Source organism: Trichomycterus rosablanca, chromosome 13, assembly GCF_030014385.1.
Source record: "Trichomycterus rosablanca isolate fTriRos1 chromosome 13, fTriRos1.hap1, whole genome shotgun sequence".
NCBI lineage: Eukaryota > Metazoa > Chordata > Actinopteri > Siluriformes > Trichomycteridae > Trichomycterus > Trichomycterus rosablanca.
In genome coordinates, this window is record NC_086000.1 from 7,725,151 (window position 1) to 7,751,136 (window position 25,986).

Here is a 25,986-nt window from a genome sequence, read left to right on the forward strand (position 1 = left end):
CATCCTTGCTTTCTACTTTAATGTAGCTAGCTACTAAAAATATGAACTAAAACTTGTGAATATCACTGCACTGTTACATTGGTGAATCACGCTGCTTCGTGCGGTTATTTAAGAGGCTTATAAAAGAAGAAAAAAAGAAAAAATTAAGAGGCTTCCAGTTTAGTGACATCAATTCAGTGATAATAGACAGAAGAATCTCCATAAAACAAAACGTAACAGCTTTGGAACATTTTTTATGACTACAGGATGCGGGAGAGACAATTTACGAAATCTCCATTAATTTTTCCCATTCAAAATTTCTCTTAGACCCGGGTTACCAAATATGGGCATAACAACATGGCGTGGACTACAAACTGACGACACGACTTCAGTGGTGTATATACTAGTGGACTTTTTGTCTTCTACTGTATATCTGTCTAATTGGAACATTGTGTGTGTGTGTGTGTGTGTGTGTGTGTGTGTTTGTGGTTTACAGTCTATCACTGTGGCAGTGAAGCAGGCTGGAGTGATATTTTCTTTTTCACCGCTCTAAACGAGAGTACAAGCTTCAGCCCCAGATTTGCTCTGTTCGGTGACATGGGCAACGAGAACCCTCAGTCACTGTCCAGACTGCAGAAGGAGACTCAGGCCGGGATGTATGATGTCATTCTGCACATTGGTAAAACAAACAATTTAATTGGTTTCTTACACAATTTTTGTGCTGGAAAGGCCAATCTGGATAGAATGAATTAAGCTGTTAGCAAATAGTTGTTCAATTCTACGTTAATGTGTTTATATTAACATGTGTTCCCTGCATAATATTGCATAAATATTCCAAGTCAATGTTTTGGAATTTGGAAAACAATATTTAGTCATATTTAAAAACGAAACTATTGTAGGCTTATATTTCAGTCGTGCTGTCTAAGAGTGCTAGGGTGGCATCCCAGTAAAACAGGCTAGCTCACAACCCCTGAGATCCAGGCTTTGAATCTCAGTGGTGCTATCGGTGCAGACGGACTTTTGATCAGCTGATGTCACATATCAAGCCTGATTGCGTAACGCTTCAGCTCTACTGATACAACCCTCCACTGCTGACTGAGGAGCTTCACAACTGACTCACGCCCCCTCTGACACGTGCAGTATCGACTGCCTTTTTTTCCACCTGCACGAGGCGAGTTCATATGCGGGTCAACCACAACCACTACGAGATTACTATTATGAACCGGTGGCGCACGAGACTGGCGAAGGACGCAGCAGGCATCCGCGATTGAGCCGTGGTCCACTAAGGGGAGGGGTGCGTGGCAAAAGCCGTGCTTGGCATCCGTGCTCGAGCCGTGCCTTATCCAGGGGATAAGTGTGTTGTTCCACCAAGGGGAGGGGGGCGTGGTGTGAGGGGGGGGGGTGCAAGTCGTGCTCGGCACACGAAGGGGGACGCATGCCTAAAAATGTTGAAAACCCCTGCTGTAAACCATGGTAAGCTGTGAATAAAACTAAATTGACATACACTGGTCAGTCCACCTCCACCTCCTTGTTTCTACACTCACTGTCCATTTTATCAGCTCCACAATTTTACAATTCTACAATTACTAACTGTAGTCACTCTGTTTCTCTGCATGCTTTGTTAGCCCCCTTTCATGCTGTTCTTCAATGGTCAGGACTCCCACAGGACCACCACAAAGTAGGTATTATTTGTGTGGTGGATCATTTCATCTACAAGGTGGACCAACTAGGTAGGAGTGTCTAATAGAGTGGACAGTGAGTGGACACGGTATTTAAAAACTCCATCAGCACTGCTGTTACTTATCCACTCACACCAGCACAACACTCACTAACACACCACCACCATGTCAGTGTCACTGCAGTGCTGAGAATCATCCACCACCTAAATAATACCTGCTCTGTGGTGGTCCTGTGGGGGTCCTGACCATTGAAGAACAGGGTGAACGCAGGCTAAAACAAGTATGTAGAGAAACAGATGGATTACAGTCAGTAATTGTAGAATAACAAAGTGCTTCTATATGGTAAGTGGAGCTGATAAAATGGACAGTAAGTGTAGAAACAAGGAGGTGGTTTTAATGTTATGGCTGATCAGTGTATAGTTCTGCCTTATGCCTTTTTCCCTGCCCTTGTAATTCACACAAGAACTATTTTTCTTAAATAAAAGGGTGATTCTAAGGAAAATAATGTTTTTTACTAACGTCTCACCATCATCACAATATTTACATTAATATTTTTTTTTTTACCGTATAGAACTCAATTCTGTAATACAGGCATAACTGTGTAACCATTACAACATTTAATGCATTTTATTCAGCGTTCTTCTTCATGCACTTTTTAGATGCTCCCTTAGTTTATTATTGCAGATGAACCTCGAATTTAAGAAACAGCTTTAACTAAAAATTAACCAAATAACCTTTTGAAAAATATTTTATTGTTGTTTGCTCCTTATTTACTGCAGAGTTAGTTCGTGCAATGTTATAAGTTTTTGGATGTTTATTGGCCGAGAACAAGAAATACTATAATATAATCCCCACAAGATAAAACCAAATCTGTGGTTTCCTCTCTTCCCCCCTCTTCTCTTTCTATTGCTGGTGTTTCTATCTCCCCATCCCTTACTGTGTGTAACCCTGGTGTATTGTTTGATCCTTTATTGTCCTTTCTTCCCCAAATAAGATCTATCTCTAAGTCTACTTTCTTTCACCTGCGAAACATTGCTCGTCCACGTCTTTTTCTTTCCTCTGTGGCTGCTGAAACTCTCGTTCATGCGTTTATCTCATCCAGACTCAATTATTGTAACTCTCTGCTCTATGGTCTCCCTGCTAAATCTATCCACCTTCTTCAATGTGTTCAAAACTCTGCTGCCAGGATGCTCACTCGCTCCAAAAAAACGGATCACATTACACCTGTCCTTGCCCTACTTCACTGGTTACCCATCTCCAAACGCATTCAATACAAAGTCCTCATTCTTACTTTCAAAGCACTTCATGGTCTCGATCCAACATACTTACGTAATCTGATACATCGATACACTCCTTCACGCTCTTTACGGTCTGCTGATGCTGGTCTCCTGATTGTCCCCAGCTTCAGGCTCTCTACCATGGGTGGAAGATCCTTTTCTGTCTCTGCTCCTCTACTTTGGAACTCTCTTCCTCTTTCCCTGCGCTCTACTTCTTCTTTTACAGAATTCAAATCCTTACTTAAAACTCATCTGTTTACCCAACATTTCTCTACTGTTTCATAAGCCTCATTAGTTTATTTAAATTATGAGTTTCTTAAGTGTGTTGTATCCTGTTGAGTCCTATTGTTTATGTATTTATGTGTTTCTCATGTATCTGTCTCTATTATTGTATCTTGATGTATTTTTCTATTTTGTAAAGCGTCCTTGGGTATTGTGAAAGGTGCTATATAAGTCCAACTTTTAATTACATACCGGACTTCAGGTGATCATCAAGTATAAAAGTAACATGACCACAGTGGTGTACAACGTCCAGCACGGAAATCTGTTGTTGAAATAATGTTTGATTTTTTTGCAGATAGAGCAAATATATGCACGTCAAATACACAAACACGAAAGTCAGAACAACAGGGGACGCGACGTCACATTTTTATAATTTTTTCAACACTTGTGCTTGATTTACACTCTCTATATAAGATATATACACATTAGCGCGTTTATTTCCGGTTGAACTGATAGAAAATGTTGATTTCGGAAAATTAAAAAACGGCCCGTTTTCTTGTTTTTCAACTTTGTGATTTGAAGTGAAAAACGAATGAACAAAGGTGCACGGACCGACATGCATAGATTTATCACTATTAATTATTTAAATGAAGTGGAAAATAGAACAGCTATAGCATGAAGAATGTTTTAAGCAGAAGTTGTAATCTCTGCTCTTGTCTGCTTGCTTTGTAGGAGACTTTGCTTATGACATGCATGAGGTAAAGTTCTGCATACAAATTTTTAATTATTTTTAATAAACTGTACATTAATTGTACTTGCTATAGTTACTGCATATTGCATATGTGTTTCCATCATTGTATTTCTATATTTGACCACATTTATATTTAACTTCTCAAAAGCTTGTAGCTTTAATCCCTAGTCTCATTGCTTAATCCCATGTCTCATTGCTGTATAAATATTTATATTATTGCAAAAAATGTACAAACCCCATTTCCTAAAAAGTTGGGACATTTTGTAAAAAGTAAAGTAAAAAAAAAATCAAGTAAAAAAAATCTGTGATTTGTTAATTCTTTTGAACCTTTATATAACCAACAAAAGTAGAAAGAAAAGATTTTCAGTGTTTTCACTGATTAGTTTTATTGTAATGTGAAACCTGTCAATAAACATTAAAATTGGTGTACTGTACTACTGAGGAGAAATTCCATTTGCCTTGTGTGGTGGAGAGGATGGTTTTTTTTTTTTTTTTGCTGTGATCGTATAGTGGGGACTCTATTATTCTATAGCAGGGGTGTCAAACTCATCATGGTGGCCCTCAAAGGGCCGATTGTAACGTATCCTGCTGTAATTGCAGTCTGCCTTTTAAGTCTTGGACAATTTATTTTTCTTGCAGGCTAAATTCTGAGTTTGTGTGTCAGAATGCCAAATGTATTCGTATATTTATAATGTACTGTATATCTACATTTATATTGTACTTCTTTACCACAGACACGGCCTCATAACACAAGAGACGTACCGGTTTTTCTTCTTGAAACACAAACTTGTATTTAGTTCCCTTCTTTTATTAAATTACCTTCCTTATGCTTAAATTTTTTTCTTCTTGTACATTTTGGTATTATTTGTAAATATTTTTTGGAAAACCGCCTCAGTTAAACACTGATGTGGAAACACTGCCATCTAGCGGCGAGATGCGGTCACTTTGCGGGTCACAAAATTGGCATGCATTGTGGGAGATGCAGTTTATGTACGATTGTACAGTGTATTTTAAGACAATCATACATCTTTTTTGTTAGGGTGCCTGCGAGGTCTGGTGAACAGACCACCAGTTCCCAGCCTCGCAGGCGTTACAGAACAAAGGGCAGCGTGGCCTCAAATAGGAGGCCAGCTGATTAGGGCGAACGACCTGCAGGTGCGAGCCTCCTATTTAAGGGGGTGTCGCCACACTGCAGGTGTCGCACCTTTTGTTCTCTTTTTTGTCCATGGCTGCATCGCATCAGCCCTTTTCTTTCATAGGGTTAGTTCGGTTCCCCAGGCACTGTATAGTGGTTGGGTGTGTAGGTCGTAAGGCCGAGGTATTTTTAGGGCTTAGATCTCTTTAATAAGAAAAGCTGGTGCGATTCCGTGCAGCCCTCGCGCTGCGGTTTGTTTTGATTTCGCTACTTCCCCCGCTTGCATGGTTAGCAGCGGGCTAATGCTAATACGACCGCAGTCTTGTTAAGGCGCTGTCAGATTCCCGGGTTCATTGGCGCCGGTTTGGCTGAGTGGTGTAAGCTCAGCACTGGCAGTGGAGCAACCCCGGTTCGAATCCACGTCTCTCTTCTTTATCCCTTTTTCAAATCGGCTTCCTCCCAGCAATCCCGTGCTGGTGACAGTGCCGGTCTGGTTTCTCTAAAAAGCCCGCTTTTATGGGGCTTTGTGTTGCTCACGGATTAATATCCTGAGATCCCCTTCTCTTTATACTCCTTATAACCCTAAGGAGCTGTTGTGCTTTCAGCCGCGCCGTAGCGCTGTTGGATAGGCGGTTGGTCCGCGAGTGAGCGACCCGGGTTCGCGCCTCGCGTCCGCCAATTTGTTCCTTTGTGTTTTCTTTCTCTTTTTCAGTTGCCAGTGACGTCGGAGGCTCGATCGGGATTCCCCGATTTGTTTTCTGTTCTCCTTTTCCCCTTTTGTTTTGACGGTATTTTATTATTTATTGTTAAATAAAAAGAAACCTTTTACTCTGCATCTTTGGGTCCGACCTCTCTCTTCATAACAGAAAGGTGCGACCATAGATGGACCCAGCAGAGTTTCCTCCCGTGGCTGACGTCCTTCGTCACCAGGGGGTCGCACTGGGGAGACACGAGCTGGCGCTGTCGGAGCTGACACAGCGAGTGATTGAAATCGCCCAGCTGTTGCCGACTCCGGCAGTCGGTTCGAGTAACCCCAGTCACCCTTCCGTCCCTCCAGCGCCTCCTGTAGGAGTCGAAACCTCCATTCCGCCCCCCGAGCGTTTTTCAGGGGAGGCGAAGAAATGTCGAGGCTTCCTCCTACAATGCTCCCTCACGTTCGAGCTACAGCCCTCCCGCTTCCCTTCGGAGCGTTCCAAGGTGGCATTTATTATATCTTTGCTTACCGGCAAGGCTTTGGAATGGGCTACCGCCCTGTGGGAGCAGAACGCCTCAGAGTGTTCTTCGGAGTCTTCTTTTAAGGAGGCTCTGAGGGACACTTTCTTTCATCCCACAGGGGGGAGGGAAGCGGGCCCACGCTTGCTCGAGCTGTCCCAAGGGGGGCGCTCAGTCGCCGATTACGTCATCGAGTTTCGCACGCTGGCGGCTGAGTGCGGTTGGGACGAGGGGGCATTAGTGGCCATTTTCCACCGTGGTCTAGGAGAGAGAATTAAAGATGAGCTGGCTACTCGAGAACTTCCCACTTCTCTCAAGGCCTTCTATCTCCTAGCCACCTCTATCGACACCCGACTCCGACAACGAACCCGGGAGCGAGGGTCTCACCCACCCTATTGTTGGCCCCAAGGCCAGCCCCGGCCCGTGTCGGGAGATCAGGACCCAGAGCCCATGCAGCTGGGATCGACTCGGGGGGTCGCCCCACGACCATCCGACTCCGCCTTGAGGGCCCGATCTCGGTTAAACGAGTAGGCCGCTCTCGTGGCAGGGAGTCGAGGGCGAGCCGTTCCACCATCCCTGAGCAGGGTCTCTTCCTATGCGCGTCGTTGCGCTGGGAATCTGGGAACACTGACCTCCAAGTCTGTGTCGATTCCGGTGCGGTGGAAAATTTCATCGATCGCCATTTGGTACACGGGTTGGGGATTGACCTTCAACCATTACGAGTCCCCATAACGGTTCACGCCGTGGACGACCGGGCGGTGGCCGGAAGTCCAATCACGCATCAAACGTCTCCTCTCACGATGCGTTTGGGGAGTCATGAGGAGCGGATCACATTTTTAGTGACCCAAGTTCCACAACTCCAAGTGGTACTGGGGCACTCGTGGTTGAAGAGACACAATCCCCAAATTGACTGGCAAACCGGGTCAATCTTTGCCTGGGGAACTCGGTGCCAAGATGCATGCCTGCTGCCAGCAAGCATGTCATCGGCGCCACCATCGCTCGATGCGATGACCCCTGATTTGGCCCGGGTACCCCCCGTGTACCATGACCTACAAGAGGTGTTTAGCAAGTCCCGGGCGCGAGACTTGCCCCCACACAGACCTTTTGATTGTGCGATCAACTTGCTTCCTGGCACTTCTCCTCCTAGGGGGCGCCTCTTCTCCCTGTCGGGACCGGAGAGGATCGCCATGGAGGAGTATGTCAAGGAGGCACTCGATCAGGGGTTCATCCGACCATCGTCCTCCCCAGCTGGGGCAGGATTCTTCTTTGTGGGTAAGAAGGATGGAACCTTGCGCCCCTGTATCGATTATCGAGGTCTGAACGCAATAACGGTTAAGGATCGTTATCCGCTGCCGCTGATGGCCACGGCTTTTGAAGCCCTTCAGCGAGCTTCAATTTTTACGAAGCTCGATTTGCGCAGCGCGTATAACTTGATCCGTATCCGGCGAGGGGATGAATGGAAGACTGCGTTCATTACGCCCACGGGACACTATGAGTATCTAGTGATGCCCTTTGGGTTAATGAATGCCCCCGCGGTTTTCCAACGCTTTATCAATGAGGCTTTGCGGGAAGCCCTTGACCGATACGTCTATGTCTACTTAGACGATATCTTAATTTTTAGCCGGTCCATCGAAGAACACGTGAGGCACGTCCGTCGGGTTCTTCAGCTTTTGCTCGACCATCATTTGTTCGTCAAGCTGGAGAAGTCCGTTTTCCATACCCCATCAGTTTCTTTTTTGGGGTTTATAATCTCACAGGGTGCCCTCCGAATGGATCCGGCTAAAACCAAGTCTGTGGAGGACTGGCCAACTCCTTGTTCCGTACGCCTAGTGCAAAGATTTCTGGGTTTTGCAAACTTTTTCAGGCGGTTCATTCGGAACTTCAGTTCGGTCGCCGCTCCTTTGACGGCCCTTACGGGTAAGGGTCCGTTTAAATGGACGGTGCAGGCCCAACAAGCCTTCAATAGGCTTAAGGCTCTCTTAACAACTGCTCCTGTATTGCAGTTGCCCGATCCAGAGGAAGCTTTCATAGTGGAAGTGGACGCCTCTGATGTCGGGGTTGGGGCGGTATTGTCCCAGAGAGTGGGTCCGGAAAAGAAGCTCCACCCATGTGCTTTCTTTTCGCACCGTCTAACTCCTGCCGAGCGTAACTACCCGGTAGGAGATAAGGAGCTTTTGGCCATCAAGCTGGCGCTTGATGAGTGGCGACATTGGCTCGAGGGGGCAAAACATCCCTTCCTTGTTTGGACAGACCACAAGAATTTGTCGTTTATCCAACAGGCGAAGCGGATGAATTCCCGTCAGGCTCGGTGGTCACTTTTTTTTGGTCGGTTTCGTTTCACCCTGTCTTATAGACCAGGGTCGAAAAACGTCAAACCTGATGCCTTGTCCAGGCAGTGGGAACCGACCAGACCTGAGACTGAGCCTGATCCTATCATCCCCCAGAGCCAAATTGCTGCCCCGGTAACGTGGGGCATATTTAAGACAGTTCGGGACGCTCAAGCGGTTGAGCCCGACCCAGGTGGAGGTCCACCTGACCGGCTGTTTGTACCATCAACAGTCCGTCGTCAGGTGTTTGAATGGGCTCACGCGTCCTCATTTGCGGCTCACCCAGGAGTTTCTAAGACCCTGGTGTTGTTGCGCCGAAGGTTTTGGTGGCCGGGGATGGAGAGTCAGGTCAAGGAATTTGTCCGTGCCTGCGCTGTCTGTGCAACTAACAAAAGCACAAGAGAGCGTCCTCGTGGACTTCTCCACCCGTTGCCAGTACCTTCAAGACCGTGGTCCCACCTGGCACTGGATTTTGTCACGGGGTTGCCTAAATCCAGGGGATTCACGGTGGTACTGGTGATTGTTGACCGGTTCACTAAATCTTGCCTTTTCGTTCCGATGCCCAAGCTCCCGTCCGCCATGGCCACCGCACAGGCGGTTCTGCAACATGTGGTGAGAGCACATGGGGTCCCGTCTGACATTGTGTCGGATCGGGGTCCGCAGTTCATTAGCCAGTGCTGGCGAGCCTTTTGCCAACTTCTTGGCGCGACGGCCAGCTTATCCTCGGGATATCACCCCGAGTCCAACGGGCAATCGGAACGGGTAATTCAGGATCTGGGCAAGATGCTTCGGTGCCTCACTGCAGGAAATCCAGCCACTTGGGCGGATAAGTTGATGTGGGCTGAATTTGCCCACAATACCCTGCACCATGCCGCATTGGGTATGTCACCATTTGAGGCACAGTTCGGCTATCCCCCTCCGCTGTTTCCTGAGCAGGAACAAGAGGTTGCGGTGCCGACTGTGCAGCAACACATCCGTCGCTGCCGCGCCACCTGGAGGAAAGCAAGACAGGCCCTTTTGGCCTCTCAGCGCTCCATGAAGCGCAATGCTGACCGTAGGCGGCAGCCGGCTCTAACTTTCCGACCAGGCCAACGTGTCCTCTTATCGACGAGGGATCTCCCCGTCAAAGGTACCACTCACAAGCTGGCACCGAGGTACATTGGTCCGTTCAAGGTAGTTAGACGGATAAACCCGGTGACATATAGGTTGGAGCTGCCTCCCAGGATGAAGGCGCATCCAACCTTCCATGTCTCCCAACTCCGCCCATTCGTGGGCGGGGGAGCTTTACCCCCCCCACAACCTCCCGCCCCTCGTATCATCCAGGGTGCCCCTGCATTTACGGTTCGCCGCCTCCTGGATAGCAGGAAAGTGCAGGGTAGCACCCAATACCTGGTGGATTGGGAAGGTTACGGCCCCGAGGAACGTTCATGGGTACCGGCTCGACGCATCCTGGACCCTGAACTGATCCGTGAGTACCGAAGGAACCGGTCCGCGGGTCTTGGGACCTCGGGAGCTGTCCCTAGAGGGGGGGGTCCTGTTAGGGTGCCTGCGAGGTCTGGTGAACAGACCACCAGTTCCCAGCCTCGCAGGCGTTACAGAACAAAGGGCAGCGTGGCCTCAAATAGGAGGCCAGCTGATTAGGGCGAACGACCTGCAGGTGCGAGCCTCCTATTTAAGGGGGTGTCGCCACACTGCAGGTGTCGCACCTTTTGTTCTCTTTTTTGTCCATGGCTGCATCGCATCAGCCCTTTTCTTTCATAGGGTTAGTTCGGTTCCCCAGGCACTGTATAGTGGTTGGGTGTGTAGGTCGTAAGGCCGAGGTATTTTTAGGGCTTAGATCTCTTTAATAAGAAAAGCTGGTGCGATTCCGTGCAGCCCTCGCGCTGCGGTTTGTTTTGATTTCGCTACTTCCCCCGCTTGCATGGTTAGCAGCGGGCTAATGCTAATACGACCGCAGTCTTGTTAAGGCGCTGTCAGATTCCCGGGTTCATTGGCGCCGGTTTGGCTGAGTGGTGTAAGCTCAGCACTGGCAGTGGAGCAACCCCGGTTCGAATCCACGTCTCTCTTCTTTATCCCTTTTTCAAATCGGCTTCCTCCCAGCAATCCCGTGCTGGTGACAGTGCCGGTCTGGTTTCTCTAAAAAGCCCGCTTTTATGGGGCTTTGTGTTGCTCACGGATTAATATCCTGAGATCCCCTTCTCTTTATACTCCTTATAACCCTAAGGAGCTGTTGTGCTTTCAGCCGCGCCGTAGCGCTGTTGGATAGGCGGTTGGTCCGCGAGTGAGCGACCCGGGTTCGCGCCTCGCGTCCGCCAATTTGTTCCTTTGTGTTTTCTTTCTCTTTTTCAGTTGCCAGTGACGTCGGAGGCTCGATCGGGATTCCCCGATTTGTTTTCTGTTCTCCTTTTCCCCTTTTGTTTTGACGGTATTTTATTATTTATTGTTAAATAAAAAGAAACCTTTTACTCTGCATCTTTGGGTCCGACCTCTCTCTTCATAACATTTTTAGCTCTCGCGGGCCACATAAAATGACGTGGCGGGCTGGATTTGGCCCGCAGGCCTTGAGTTTGACATGTGTTCTATAGTATCTATTATTCTGAGTCTGAAGCACTGCTGGTGGCTACTGGAGCAGTGCTGGTGAATAAATTAAGCATAAAACACAGAGAAAAAGGCGAGAACAAAGTGAGCCTCCTGACAGAATGAAGCCTATATCTCTTGTAAACAAAGAGACGTGTGCCAGCTAGTAGACAATTACTGAACTACTGGTCTTGGTTCGCTTCTCGCAGGACTTTTAAACAATCAGACCGGACATTTGGCTTTCCAGATTTTGTCTGTTAAATCCGAAATCCGTTAAATGGAGTTCCGTTCACTGTATACACAGTTTTAAAATATTACACAATAAGCAGATGAATTGGTAACAGGTGAGGGTATGATGGTTGGGCATAAATGAAGGATTCACCCAAGACTCAGTCATTGCAAGTGAGAATAGGTCGTGACTCACCACTTTGGAAGAGAATTGTCAATCATTCCAAAAAAAAAGAAAATTTCTTAGTGAACGTTTGCAATTAATTGAGGTCTTACAATCATGGTTAAATGTGTGTGTTACCTTTGAGCTCTCAGATGGTCACGGGCTTGCATGGGATATCATCATGCTACTGTGATAAATACATTTTTGGAAATGGGGTTTGTAATTTCAATCAACAGTCAACCTTATACAACACATATGCAGCTGTGTTTGTAATGGTGATGTAGTAACTTTTAAGGTTAGATCATTTTTCTTGTGGTGTTTTTTTATTTGTCCCACATGTACCATAAAATGTGTTTAAGACTAGACCATCACTATGAAGCAAAGCTCAGAATCTCTACATTTACCAAGCATCAGTATTTTCCATTGTACTCTTTCAAGAATGGTTTGTTAAGAATGTGATGACAGTATGATCGTGACGTGCTTGGCAGGTAAATAAATGTCACAAATTGTATTCCATTGCAGGAACAATACGATCGGAATTTCACTATCTCTGTTTTAAACTTTTCCCATCTGTACTTATGACAACTCACTGACTGTTAATTACTGGCTAATAATGCTCCTTTAGCCTGAACGGAATGTCATTGCCGGCACACAACAATCGTCTGATGAGAACGGGTCTGAACTTTACAGTACAATCAGTTCTGTGAACAAATCTGTTCCAGCACTGTCCTCATATCCTGGGAAAACAGAACAGGAGCTGTCAGAGGAATCTTCAGAGAGACGGCAACCGGCACAGGCACAGTTTATACCGCTTAAATCTCAAAATTGCTTCCATTATATTTGTCAAATTGCTTCCATTATATTTGTCAAAAGGATTTGGTTTTTATTAAGATTTTCCCTATTATTTGTGTTGTAATGATAGAGCATCTGAGTCACTTGCCTGGAAAATTTATTTAGCTTTTAATGACAGGCCTATTTTAAGCCTTTTCTGTTGGCAACATTTAACTTAGCTTTCAGTCAATATTGAGGTTTCTTAGTTAGGCTGAGAGTTTGGCCTTTACTTACCCTCATGACAATGTGCATGTACCAGATGTGTAGCTTAAACTGTCATTACTTACACTGATCAGCCATAACATTAAAACCACCTCCTTGTTTCTACACACACTGTCCATTTTATCAAATGTACCATATAGGAACATTTTGTAGTTCTACAATTACTGACTGTAGTCCATCTGTTTCTCTGCATACTTTCTTAGCCTGCTTTCACCCTGTTCAGCTCCACAGGATCACCACAGAGCAGGTATTATTTAGGTGGTGGATCATTCTCAGCACTGCAGTGACACTGACATGGTGGTGTGAGTGGATCAGACACAGCAGCGCTGCTGTGTTGGTCCACCTTGTAGGTGTAAAGTCAGAGACGATCGCTCATCTATTGCTACACTAACACACAACCACCATGTCAGTGTCACTGCAGTGCTGAAAATGATCCACCACCCAACTCTGTAGTGGTCCTGACCATTGAAGAACAGCATGAAAGAACCAGGGTTACCCATAAACCTTGGATAGGACACCACCTACTTACTTTATGTTTTTTTTATATGTGGTATGAGTAATGTCCTCATACAAGATACATCTTCAGAAATCTCGTGAAGATCCATGTCCATTACAGGCCACAGCTGTTTTGACAGCATATTAAGCAGATGGTCTGAATACTTTTGGCTCAGCAGTGTATAGTACATAGTGTATTGTTAATCATTGCCATGTAACCACATTATACACAATTTACGGTCCCCATTTTATTCTGTGAACTGCTGTTTGAGTTGATCATCTTCTAGACCGTCATCAGTGGTCACAGGACGCTGCCCACGTGGCGCTGTTGGCTGGATATTTTTGGTTGGTGGACTATTCTCAGTCCAGCAGTAACAGTGAGGTGTTTAAAAACTCCAACAGCGCTGCTGTGTCTGATCCACTCATACCAGGACAACACACACTAACACACCATCACCATGTCAGTGTCAGTGCGGTGCTGAGAATGATCCACCACCCAAATAATACTGTCCTGACCATTGAAGAACAGCATGAAAGGGGGCTAACAAAGCATGCAGAGAAACAGATGGACTACAGTCAGTAATTGTAGAACTACAAAGTGCTTCTATATGGTAATAAAATGGACAGTGAGTGTAGAAAAAGGAGGTGGTTTTAATGTTATGGCTGATCGGTGTAATATAGCAGGCAGCAATTGTTTATTAACATAGGTTGGTTCCAATTAGAAAGAATAATGAATGTATTTATTGTTTTGGTTGAAGGGTCACATTTATATTATGTGTTTCAGGACAATGGCAAGATTGGGGATGAGTTTATGAGACAGATTGAATCCATTGCTGCCTACGTGCCTTATATGACCTGCCCTGGTAATCATGAATGGGCTTAGTAAGTATTATTATTATTATTATTTTTAGGAAAAGAGAAGCTATTGTTAAAACCAGCTTAATAGCTCCTTAGAATCAGGGTCTAGGTTACCCATAAACATGGGATAAGACACCACCTATCCTTTGTGTTTTTTGTTTTTGTGTGTGGTATGAGTGATATGAGTAACGTCCTCACACCAGATACCACGGGACATCTTCAGAAATCTCCTGGAGGTCCATGTCCATTCCAGGTCAGAGCTGTTTTGACAGCATATTAAGCAGATGGTCAGAGTAGTTTTGGCTCAGCAGTGTATAGTACATAGTGTATTGTTAATCATTGCTGTGTAAGCACATGATACACAATTTACCATCCCCATTTTGTTCTGTGAACAGCTAGAGTCGAACAGATCGGTCAAAAAGCATACGTTTTGCCTTCAGTTAAATTACATTAGCGGGAAGTTTGTAATCACTCATAGTCATTTGGGCCAACCAAACTATAAGAAATTGTGCACATTAAAACATTTACTTGCCCAGAGGGCTAATTAATAATTTTTATTATTCGTCCGCCCTGTGTTTGGAATGTGGGACTGGGACGAGACTGCACTGTTCTCAGAACATGAAATAAATACAATTCACGCATGGGAAAATAGGCATGTGCAGGAATAAAAATCAGTCCAGTGCAGATTACAAGTCTCAACAAAAGCTGTGATGCGACCCAAGAGAGCTAAGATTAAAGGATGCCCATTCATTTTAAACAGCTAGACCTCTTGCGTGTTGGATGCTGCATAGCATGACCTAATCATACAGTCATACAATAAAGTCTGCACACCCCTTTCACCTTCTTAACGTTTTATTATGTTACAGACTCATTCTATAGTAGATTGAATTCTTTTTTGCCTCAAACATCTACACACAGGGTTTAGAAAATATGCAATATTATTTTACTAACATAAATGGTTTATGTAGGGGTTACATATCTGTACACAACCTTTAGCCTAATACTTGGTTGATGCGCCTTTGGTGGCAATTACAGCTTCAAGGCGTCTTGGGAAAGAAGCTATGAGCTTGGCACACTTGTTTCTGGACATTTTTGCCCATTCCTCCTGGCATATCCCTGCAAGCTCCGTCAGGTTGGATGGGGGGCGTCGCTACACAGTCATTTTCAGCTCCTTCCACAGATGTTTGATTGGATTCAGGTCTGGCTGATTCAGGTCTGACTTTCTCAGAAGCAACTCCTTTGTTCTCTTGGCCGTGTGCTTTGGATCGTTGTCATGTTGGAAGGTAAACCTTCGCCCCAGTCTGAGGTCCAGAGCGCTCTGAAGCAGGTTTTCTTCAAGGATCTCAGTGTACTTAGTTGCATTCATCTTTCCCTCTATCAGGACTAGTCGCCCCGGTCCTGCTGCTGAAAAACATCCCCACATCATGATGCTGCCATCGCCATACTTCACTGTAGGAACGGCATTAGCCAGGTGATGAGCGGTGCCTGGTTTCCTCCAGATGTGACGCTTGGTATTCAGGCCAAAAAATTCAATTTTGGTTTCATCAGACCAGAGAATCTTGTTTCTCATGATTTGAGAGTCCTCTAGGTGCCTTTAGGCAAACTCCAAACAGCCTGTCATGTGCCTTTTACTAAGGAGTGGCTTCCTTCTGGCCATTTTACCATAAAGGCATGATTTGTGGAGTAATGCCTGGATGGTTGATCTTCTGATACAGTAGGTTCTTCCAACTCTACAAGGATACACTGGAACTCTGTTAGAGTGACCCTCAGGTTCCTTTTCACCTCTCTGGCCAAGGCCCGTCCTCCTCGATCGCTCAGTTTGGCCAGGTGACCAGGTCTAGGAAGATTTTTGGTGGTTCCAAACCTCTTCCATTTATGAATGATGGCGGCCACTGTGCTCTTTGGGACCTGTAAAGCTGCAACAATTTTTCTGTACCCTTCTCCAGATCTATGCCTTGACACAATCCTGTTTCTGAGGTCTGCAGATAATTCCTGTGACCCCATGGCTTGGAGTTTGCTCTGATATACACTGTCAACTGTGGAACCTTATATAGGCAGGTGTTGGCAATCCCCAGTCATGTCCAATCAATTGAATTTACCACAGGTGGACTCCAATTAAATTGTAGAAACATCTCAAGCAGTATCAGTGAAAACTAAATGTAGCTCAGCTCACTTTTGGGTGTCATATCAAAGGGTGTGCACACTTGTGTACATATGATATTTTACATAATAAATGCACAAATTTCTAAAAATGTCTAAAAATCTGCTTTTACTCTGTCATTGTGGGCTATTTTGTGTAGAATTAAAATTAGGTTTTGTGTAGAATTAAAAAAATGAACTCAATCTATTATTAAATGAGTCTGTAATGTAGTAAAACGTGGAGAAGGTGAAAGGGTGTGCAGTCTTTAATGCTTTGTTAGCCCCCTTTCATGCTGTTCTTCAATGGTCAGGACTCTCCCAGGACCACTACAGAGCAGGTATTATTTGGGTGGTGGATCATTCTCAGCACTGCAGTGACACTGACATAGTGGTGGTGTGTTAGTGTGTGTTGTGCTGGTATGAGTGGATAAGACACAGCAATGCTGATTGAGTTTTTAAACACCTCACTGTTACTGCTGGACGGAGAATAGTCCACCAACCAAAAATATATCCAGCCAACAGTGCCCCATAGGCAGCGTCCTGTGACCACTGATGAAGAAGATGACCGACTCAAACAGCAGCAATAGATGAGCAATCGTCTTTGACTTTACATCTACAAGGTGAACCAACTAGGTAGGAGTGTCTAATGGTATTTAAAATCTCCAGCAGCGCTGCTGTGTCTGATCCACTCATACCAGCACAAAACACACTAACACACCACCACCATGTCAGTGTCACTGCAGTGCTGAGAATGATCCACCACCTAAATAATACCTGCTCTGTAGTGGTCCTGGGAGAGTCCTGACCATTGAAGAACAGCATGACAGGGGGCTAACAAAGCATGCAGACAAACAGATGGACTACAGTCAGTAATTGTAGAACTACAATGTGCTTCTATATGGTAAGTGGAGCTGAAACGAGGTGGTTTTAACATTATGACTGATCAGTGTATATGACAAAAGGTACTGGACCAGTAATCAGAAGGCCATAGCCAAGTTGCCACTGTTGGGCCCCTGAGCAAGGCCCTTAACCCTCAATTGCTCAAAAAAAAAATTTCAGTCATAATTGTAAGTCGCTTTGGATAAAAGCGTCTGCTAAATGCTGAAAATGTAAATGTAAATATTGGACATTGTTGCACTGACTAAATACTTAATGTTTTATTTCATTTATTTATTTATTTAAATTTATTCATCGATCTAACTGCAATCTGATGGCAAAATCAAAAGAAATGATCCTCTGTTTATTTGATTCATCTATGGAGAACATGTTGGGTTAACAGTCTGCTGTGTGGTGATCTCTGCTATACAGTCTATAATCTCGGTGTTAGATCTGCCCCACTGTTCTATATTTTCCATTCTCAACTCGAATTGCACTCCTTACATTCAGCTCCCAGTTGGACTGTTATTAAAAAGATTTTTGGCAGAGCTCAATTGCACGTTCCATAAACGTATGAATGGTATAAACTCTCACCCTTCGTAAACCACTGGTACTGTCTGGAACGCAAGCACACTGGGTTCCTGTTTCCACTGTGGAAACGTATTTGGAAGGATCTGCTTTGCTTTCGATTTCAAACATGAGTCATTTTAAGTTTAATGACTGGAATTAACAAACTTTTTCCTTGATGTAAACACACTAAAGTAAACCTTCTTTCTACTCTTTTTGCCAACAATAAAAAATGATGGCTAACAGGATTTGGATGACCCGTCTAGAATTTTTGTAATATTTGTTTATACCACAACAGTTTTTTGCCATTAGTAGTGTGCCAAAGTATGTTTTATAATCATCTGTTGATGATTAAGAATGTTTGAATCTCTGTGCAAACACATAATAAATCAACATTAAAGCAAGATAACAGCATTGGTGTTGAGAATGCCTGTGAGGTAATTGCAAGAAAAACAACTTACTGGGAAAAAATAAGCCGGATGCTCAATAGCAATGAAAGAAAACATTAACGTTTAGTCAGAATCATACAGGAACTTTGTGAGAATTGTGGAGTGTCTGTATACACCACTGCTGCCAAGTATCGTTAACGTAGTTCCTTCAGTACCAATGATACGTTTCTTCGACAGTATATTGAAGAAAAACAAGCAGCGTTCATGCCATGTGCACATGCATGTGTGGTGCAGATCAGTTACAGTGTTTGTATTGTATGTACATGATATATTTCATGTTTTATCTGCTCAACTTTTCATTTCATTTCATTTATTAACAAACATCAATTCCTGCATTTCAGGCCTGCAATACATTCCAAAAAAAGTTGGGACAGTAAAGCATTTACCACTTTCTAATGTTGCCATTTCATTTCACCACACTTAAAAGATGCTTTAGCACGGAGGAGACCAAGTGATTTAGTGTTTCAGCTTTTATTTTGTTCCATTCTTCCTGCAAACACGTCTTAAGATGTGCAACAGTACGGGGGGTTGTCGTTGTCGCATTATTCCTTTTAAAATTCTCTATTGTGGACAGGTCAGGACGGCAGGCAGGTCAGTCCAGTACCCGTACCCTCTTCTTCCGCAGCCATGCCTTTGTAATGTGTGCAGCATGTGGTTTTGCATCGTCTTGTTGAAAAATACATGCACGTCCCTGGAAAAGATGACGTCTTGAAGGCAGCATATGTTGCTCTAAGATCTCAATGTACTTTTCTGCATTAATGCTGCTATCACAGAAGTGTAAATGACCTTTACCAAGGGCACTGACACACCCCATACCATGACACATCCTGGCTTTTGGACTTGTTGCTGATAACAGTCTGGATGGTCCTTTTCGTCTTTGGTCCAGAGCACACGGCGTCCATTTTTTCCAAAAAAAGACCTGGAATGCTGATTCATCTGACCACAATACACGTTTCCACTGTGTGATGGTCCATCCCAGATGACTTCGAGCCCAGAGAAGTTGACGCCGCTTCTGGACATGGTTAACATAAGGCTTCTTTTTTTGCACAGTAAAGTTGTAAGTGGCATTTGAGCATGTAACTCTGTATTGTAGAGCTTGACAAAGGTTTGTCAGAGTAATCCCTCACCCATGTGGTTATATCAGCTATTGTTGAGTGACGGTTCTTGATGCAGTGCTGTCTGAGGGATCGAAGATCACAGGCGTTGAGTTTAAGCCTGCACCCTTGGCCTTTAATTCCTCCCAATTCCTTGAATTGTTTAATGATATTATGCACTGTAGAGGGAGAAATATGCAAATCCCTTCTGATCTTTCTTTGAGGTACATTGTTTTAAACATTTTAATAATTTTCTCACACATTTGTTGTCAAACTGGAGATCCTCTGATCATCTTTGCTCATTAAAGACTCAGCCTTTCCTGGATTCTGCTTTTGTACCAAACCATGATTACAATCACCTGTTTGGAATCACATCATTGTTTAGTTTTTTCACCTCATTACTAGCCCTAAATTGCCCCTGTCCCAACTTTTTTGGAATGTGTTGCAGGTCTGAAATGCAGGAAATGAGCAGATAAAACATTAAATATTTTGGCTTCAAACTGTCTGTCTGCAATCAAATACAAGTCAAAGTAAATGTAAGGAACACTGTATTTTTATTTCATGTGCATTTTCCACACTGTCCCAACTTTTTCTGATTTGGGGTTGTAACAAATTAAATATTTTTAGTTTGTTTTTAGTTAGTTTTCATTTTGCAACACCTCAAAATTTGGTACAGTGTTTTGTATGAGTAGAGACTGATAGTTTTGACTAGTACATGCATATATGTGATTGATAGACTCTACATCTATTACCTCAATTATAATACCATATATAGTAACTGCATTAATTAAGCAGTCAACTACTAATTTAAAAATCCTGTAGTTTTTACCTCTGAGCTGCAATAGCGTTTTTATGTATTTAAACAGCCTGAAATAACATCTTCAAGTGTTTTGTTTTTGAAGTCTTCCTGATAATGATCTGCTGGCATAATTTTAATTTCCTTCAGACCTGCCAAGCCTGCTGGGATTTGATTGAAACCATACAACCCTCGCTTTGGTTGGTGTCTTGTAATATTTGACTCACAGTATGATTACAGTCAGTACCACCATATTCACTTTTGCAGTTTTGAAAGCCTAGAATTAAGTCAAAGTATTTGCTTAGCCCTAAAACAAAATAAAAATACCAGTAAGTACACCAGTAAGTACTTTTTAAGTAAATAATTAATGACAATACATTAGGTTTATTAAGTTTACATTAAGTTTAGATTTTACTGTTGAGATTGTCACAGATATTAAAATAATGTGTATATTTAAAATAACAATAAAATTCCAAAGTTTACATCCTTCCTTTTAAATACAATAGCTTTTTTATAATGTACCAACTGTTTGTCATTATTACTATTTTACTATTTCATGTGCCCTTTCATATATACAGTATATGTATATATAAGTCATTTTTTGCGAGTCATTTGACCCGAGTCGAGTCTGAAGTCGCTGTATGTGCAACTTACATGCGACTCAGACTCGAGTCCCCATCTCTGGAGTAGAGAGGAAGTGTAACGCAACTGGGTAACTGGATACAACTAGATTGGGACGAAAACCAGGAAAAAAAATAATAAAAAAATAAAAAATACAAATTATGATCTTTAGAAGCATGTTCACAAATTCTAAGAAAATTCTAAGGTATCGTTCTTGTCATCTACCTTTGACCAGTGACTCTGTTCTTAGGTAGTTACTGTGGTTACTCTCGTCGTTTTAAACCATGAATTCCTGAATTCAATTATGGGCTCCTTGGCTTTGTACTAAGTATTTTTTTATGACTTGCACATACTGTATCTCTGAGCCTCTCTCACACACATCTTCCGAAGGTAAAATTGTGTTTATGACCACAATGACATTTTGGGAAAAGAATGTAGTGTCTTTGCTATTAATAGCATTCCTTGGATGTTGTTTTTGGTATAACGTGTCCAACTGCAATATGTCATGATTGGCATGTGTTTGTTTAGTCCAGGTACATACCGCTGTCTGATTGAAAAATCAGACACTGGAACTTTTTTATTTTCATTATTTTTACTGCTTAGATAAATAATTACATTTGTCATTTGTTTTATTCATTTTTTCCAGCAACTTCTCACACTACAGGAATCGCTTCAGTATGCCAGGCCAGACTGAGAGCCTGTGGTACAGGTGAGTATCCATGATCTACTTTCTCTTTGTTAAGTTCTAAAGGATAAGCATCAAGTCCTAACTGATTTGCAGAAAAAATGGACACAATACATCGATCAGATCTTGTTTCTACACTCACTGTCCATTTTATCAGCTCCACTTACCATATAGAAATACTTTGATGTTCTACAAATACTGACTGTAGTCCATCATTTCTCTAGATACTTTTTTAGCCTGCTTTCACCCTGTTCTTCAATGGTCAGGACCCCCACAGGACCACCACAGAGTAGGTATTATTTGTGTGGTGGATCATTCTCAACACTGCAGTGACACTGACATGGTGGTGGTGTGTTAGTGTGTGTTGTGCTGGTATGAGTGGATCAGACACAGCAGCGCTGCTGGAGTTTTTAAATAAAGTGTCCACTCACTGTCCACTCTATTAGACACTCCTACCTAGATGGTGCACCTTTTAGATTGTAGATGTAAAGTCAGAGACGATCGCTCATCTCTTGCTGCTGTTTGAGTTGGTCATCTTCTAGACCGTCATCAGTGGTCACAGGACGCTGCCCACAAGGTGCTGTTGGCTGGATATTTTTGGTTGGTGGACTATTCTCAGTGTCTAATCCACTCATACCAGCACAACACACACTAACACACCACCACCATGTCAGTGTCACTGCAGTGCTGAGAATGATCCACCACCCAAATAATACCTGCTCTGTAGTGGTCCTGGGAGAGTCCTGACCACTGAAGAACAGCATGAAAGGGGGCTAACAAAGCATGCAGAGAAACAGATGGACTACAGTCAGTAATTGTAGAACAACAAAGTGCTTCTATATGGTAAGTGGAGCTGATTAAATGGACAGTGAGTGTAGAAACAAGGAGGCGGTTTCAATGTTATGGTTAATACTGTAGCCCTCTCTTCTTGGTGTGAAGAGCAGAGGGAAAGACGTCTGTGAAACAGTAATATGATCCAGTGCTGGACTACAGGCCTGCTGACATTTGTTTTTGGTTAGAGAAAGCGTAAGCCTCTAAGATACCATCCATCACATACAACAGTCTGGTATGGTTGCCACCGTAGGATTAGGGATTTGAAGGAAAGGAAGGAAGTTACATTTTACATTTACACTCTGGCTACTACTGAATAAAGAGATATTAATACTTAATGTAAGTTCTTACTTTTTTTAAATCAGAATGTACAACCCCAAATCAAAAAAAGTTGGAAAGCATGGAAAAAGCAAATAATAAAAAACACAGAGTTTCTTACATTTACTTTGACTTTTATTTGATTGCAGACAGGATGAACCTGAGATATTTCATGTTGTCTGCTCAACTTCATTTCATTTATTAATAAATATCCATTCCTGCATTTCAGGCCTGCAACACATTCCAAAAAAAGTTGGGACAGTAAAGCATTTACCACTTTGTAAAGTTGCCATTCCTTTTCACCACACTTAAAAGATGTTTTGGCACAGAGGAGACCAAGTGATTTAGTGTTTCAGCTTTAATTTTGTCTCATTCTTCCTGCAAACACGTCTTAAGATGTGCAACAGTACGGGGGGTCGTTGTCGCATATTTTGTTTCAAAATTCTCCACACATTCTCTATTGGGGACAGGTCAGGACTGCAGGCAGGCCAGTCCAGTACCCGTACCTTCTTCTTCCGCAGCCATGCCTTTGTAATGTGTGCAGCATGTGGTTTTGCATCGTCTTGTTGAAAAATGCATGGATGACCCTGGAAAAGATGACGTCTTGAAGGCAGCACATGTTGCTCTGAGACCTCAATGTACTTTTCTGCATTAATGCTGCCATCACAGAAGTGTAAATGACTTTTGCCGAGGGCACTGACACACCCCCATACCATGACAGACCCTGGCTTTTGGACTTGTTCCTGATAACAGTCTGGATGGTTCTTTTTGTCTTTTTCGTCCATTTTTTTTTCCAAAAAAACACCTGGAATGCTGATTCATCTGACCACAATACACGTTTTCACTGTGTGATGGTCCATCCTAGATACCTCCGAGCCCAGAGAAGTCGACGCCGCTTCTGGACATGGATAACATAAGGTTTTTTTTTTTTGCACTGTAAAGTTGTAAGTGGCATTTGTGCATGTAACTCTGTATTGTAGTGCTTGACAAAGGTTTGCCAAAGTAATCCCTCACCCATGTGATTATATCAGCTATTGTTGAATGACGGTTCTTGATGCAGTGCCATCTGAGGGATCGAAGATCACGGGTGTTCAGCTTAAGCTTGCGCTCTTGGCCTTTACGCACTGAAATTCCTCCTGATTCCTTGAATGGTTTAATGATATTATGCACTGTAGAGGGAGAAATATGCAAATCCCTTCCAATCTTTCTTTGAGGTACATTGTTTTAAACATTTCTCACACATTTGCTGATAAACTGGAGATCCTCTGATCATCTTTGCTCATCAAAGACTCAGCCGTTCCTGGATTCTGCTTTTGTACCAAACCATGATTACAATCACCTGTTGACATCACCTGTTTGGAATCACATCAGTATTTACTTTTTTCACCTCATTTCTAGCCCTAAATTGCCCCCGTTCCAACTTTTTTTGGAATGTGTTGCAGGCCTGATATGCAGGAATGGAGCTATATTAACAAGTGAAATGAAGTTGAGCAGATAAAACATGAAATATCTTGGGTTCAAACTGTCTGCAATCAAATAAATGTCAAAGTAAATGTAAGGAACACTGCATTTTTATTTCATTTGCATTTTTCATACTGTCCTAACCTTTTCTGATTTGGGGTTGTATTTATCATGCTGGCGAACACAGGACAGCAAATACGATTGAGGGAGGTTTTGTGTCAGAAAGAGATATCGGGTATTATTTCTGATGAACAGATGAATGGTTACAGGCTGTATTTGTTTATCTGTTGGAGGTTGTGATGCTGTAGTATCAGTACTATTTGTACCTTTCTCTTGTTGCCGTTTATCTTTCAGTTTTTCTTTTGTTTGGCTTCAGCTTAATTATGGAAACTTCAGATGGTTCTGATCAAATAAAATCTAGGGTTAGGCGGACTTTACAGATACAGCGAGCATGTTGATGTTTCCAATCCAGAAACATTATTACATGTTTTTTTGTCACCACAGTGACAATACATAGTGAGAAACCCATGTTTTTCATTAAAAATGTAACAATTGAGTAGTCTAAACATCCCTATTTTCCATGACCTACCTGCCTAGTTTAGTTACATGAAGCACATCATGTACTCGTCTACTGAACTTTTTAATTTGAACATTTTGGGTGCCCAAGGCTTTATAGTCTTGCTTCTGTGAGAATGGAAAGATTGCTGAGGTTTAGCTTTAATGACACAGAAGCAGACATTTCCAGCTGTGTTCCAAAAGATCCTCAGTGGGATAATAATGGGTGAAAAAAAGAAGATGGCTACCACTATCATGTTTGTTTTTAAGATCTTTTTTGAATTTAGAAAATAGTCACGTTTGTATATGTCTCTGTCTGTGCCTGCAGCTGGAACATTGGGTCAGCGCACATCATCTCATTCTCTACTGAGGTCTACTTCTATGTCGAGTATGGCTTAGATCTCCTCTTTAAACAGTATGAGTGGTTAAAGAAGGATCTGGAGGTATGTGCTCAATTTATGAGTGTTTTTATTTATTTAATGATTAAATAAAATATATACTGTGGACCTGGGTGACTTAGTGCTGTAAAAAAAAAAAAAATTTCCCCTTCTATTTTTCTTCTATTTTTGCATGTTTGACACACATACACTGCCTGGCCAAAAAAAAGGTCACACACTCTAATATTTGGTTGGACCGCCTTTAGCTTTGATTACGGCATGCATTCGCTGTGGCATCGTTTCCACAAGCTTCTGCAATGTCACAACATTTATTTCTGTCCAGAGTTGCATTAATTTTTCCCCAATATCTGGATTTAAACCACTGTGCAAAGTCTTCTCCAGCACATCCCAAAGATTATCAATGGGGTTCAGATCTGGACTCTGTGGTGGCCAATCCATGTGTGAAAATAATGTCTCATGCTCCCTGAACCACTCTTTCACAATTTGAGCCCGATTAATCCTGGAATTGTCATCTTGGAATATGGCCGTGCCATCAGGGAAGAAAAAATCCATTGATGGAATAACCTGGTGGTTCAGTATATTCAGGTAGTCAGCTGACCTCATTCTTTGGGCACATAACGTTGCTGAACCTAGACCTGACCAACTGCAGCAACCCCAGATCATAGCACTGCCCCCACAGGCTTGTACGGTAGGCACTAGGCATGATGGGTGCATCACTTCAGCCGCCTCTCTTCTTACCCTGATGAGCCCATCACTCTGGAACAGGGTAAATCAGGACTCATCAGACTACATGACCTTCTGCCATTGCTCCAGAGTCCAATCTTTATGCTCCCTAGCAAATTGAAGCCGTTTTTGCCGGTTAGCCTCACTGACAAGTGGTTTTCTTAAGGCTACACAGCTGTTTAGTCCCAATCCCTTGAGTTTCCTTCACATTGTGCGTGTGGAAATGCTCTTACTTTCACTATTAAACATATCCCTGAGTTCTACTGGAGTTTTTCTACCATTTGATTTCACCAAACGTTTAAGTGATCGCCGATCACGATCATTCAAGATTTTTTTCCGACCACATTGCTTCCTCAAAGATGATGTTTCCCCACTGTCCTTCCACTTGTGTTGGACAGTTCTTAACCCGATTTTAGTACTTTCAGCAATCTTCTTAGATGTTTTCTCTGCTTGATGCATGCCAATAATTTGACCCTTCTGAAACAGATGAACATCTTTTCCACGACCACAGGATGTG

At 43.1% G+C, this 25,986-nt stretch overlaps 1 protein-coding gene across 1 annotated transcript in view; it reads left to right on the forward strand.

Moving 5' to 3' along the window:
* Window positions 1–25,986, forward strand: part of acp7 (acid phosphatase 7, tartrate resistant (putative)) — a 53,609-nt gene that overhangs the window by 16,219 nt on the left and 11,404 nt on the right. Inside the window, exons 5-9 of the mRNA XM_063007248.1 lie at window positions 476–658; window positions 3,890–3,915; window positions 13,883–13,980; window positions 21,145–21,207; window positions 24,677–24,791. Of these exons, the coding sequence (XP_062863318.1) occupies window positions 476–658; window positions 3,890–3,915; window positions 13,883–13,980; window positions 21,145–21,207; window positions 24,677–24,791 (485 nt within the window). The remainder of the gene's footprint in view (window positions 1–475; window positions 659–3,889; window positions 3,916–13,882; window positions 13,981–21,144; window positions 21,208–24,676; window positions 24,792–25,986) is intronic.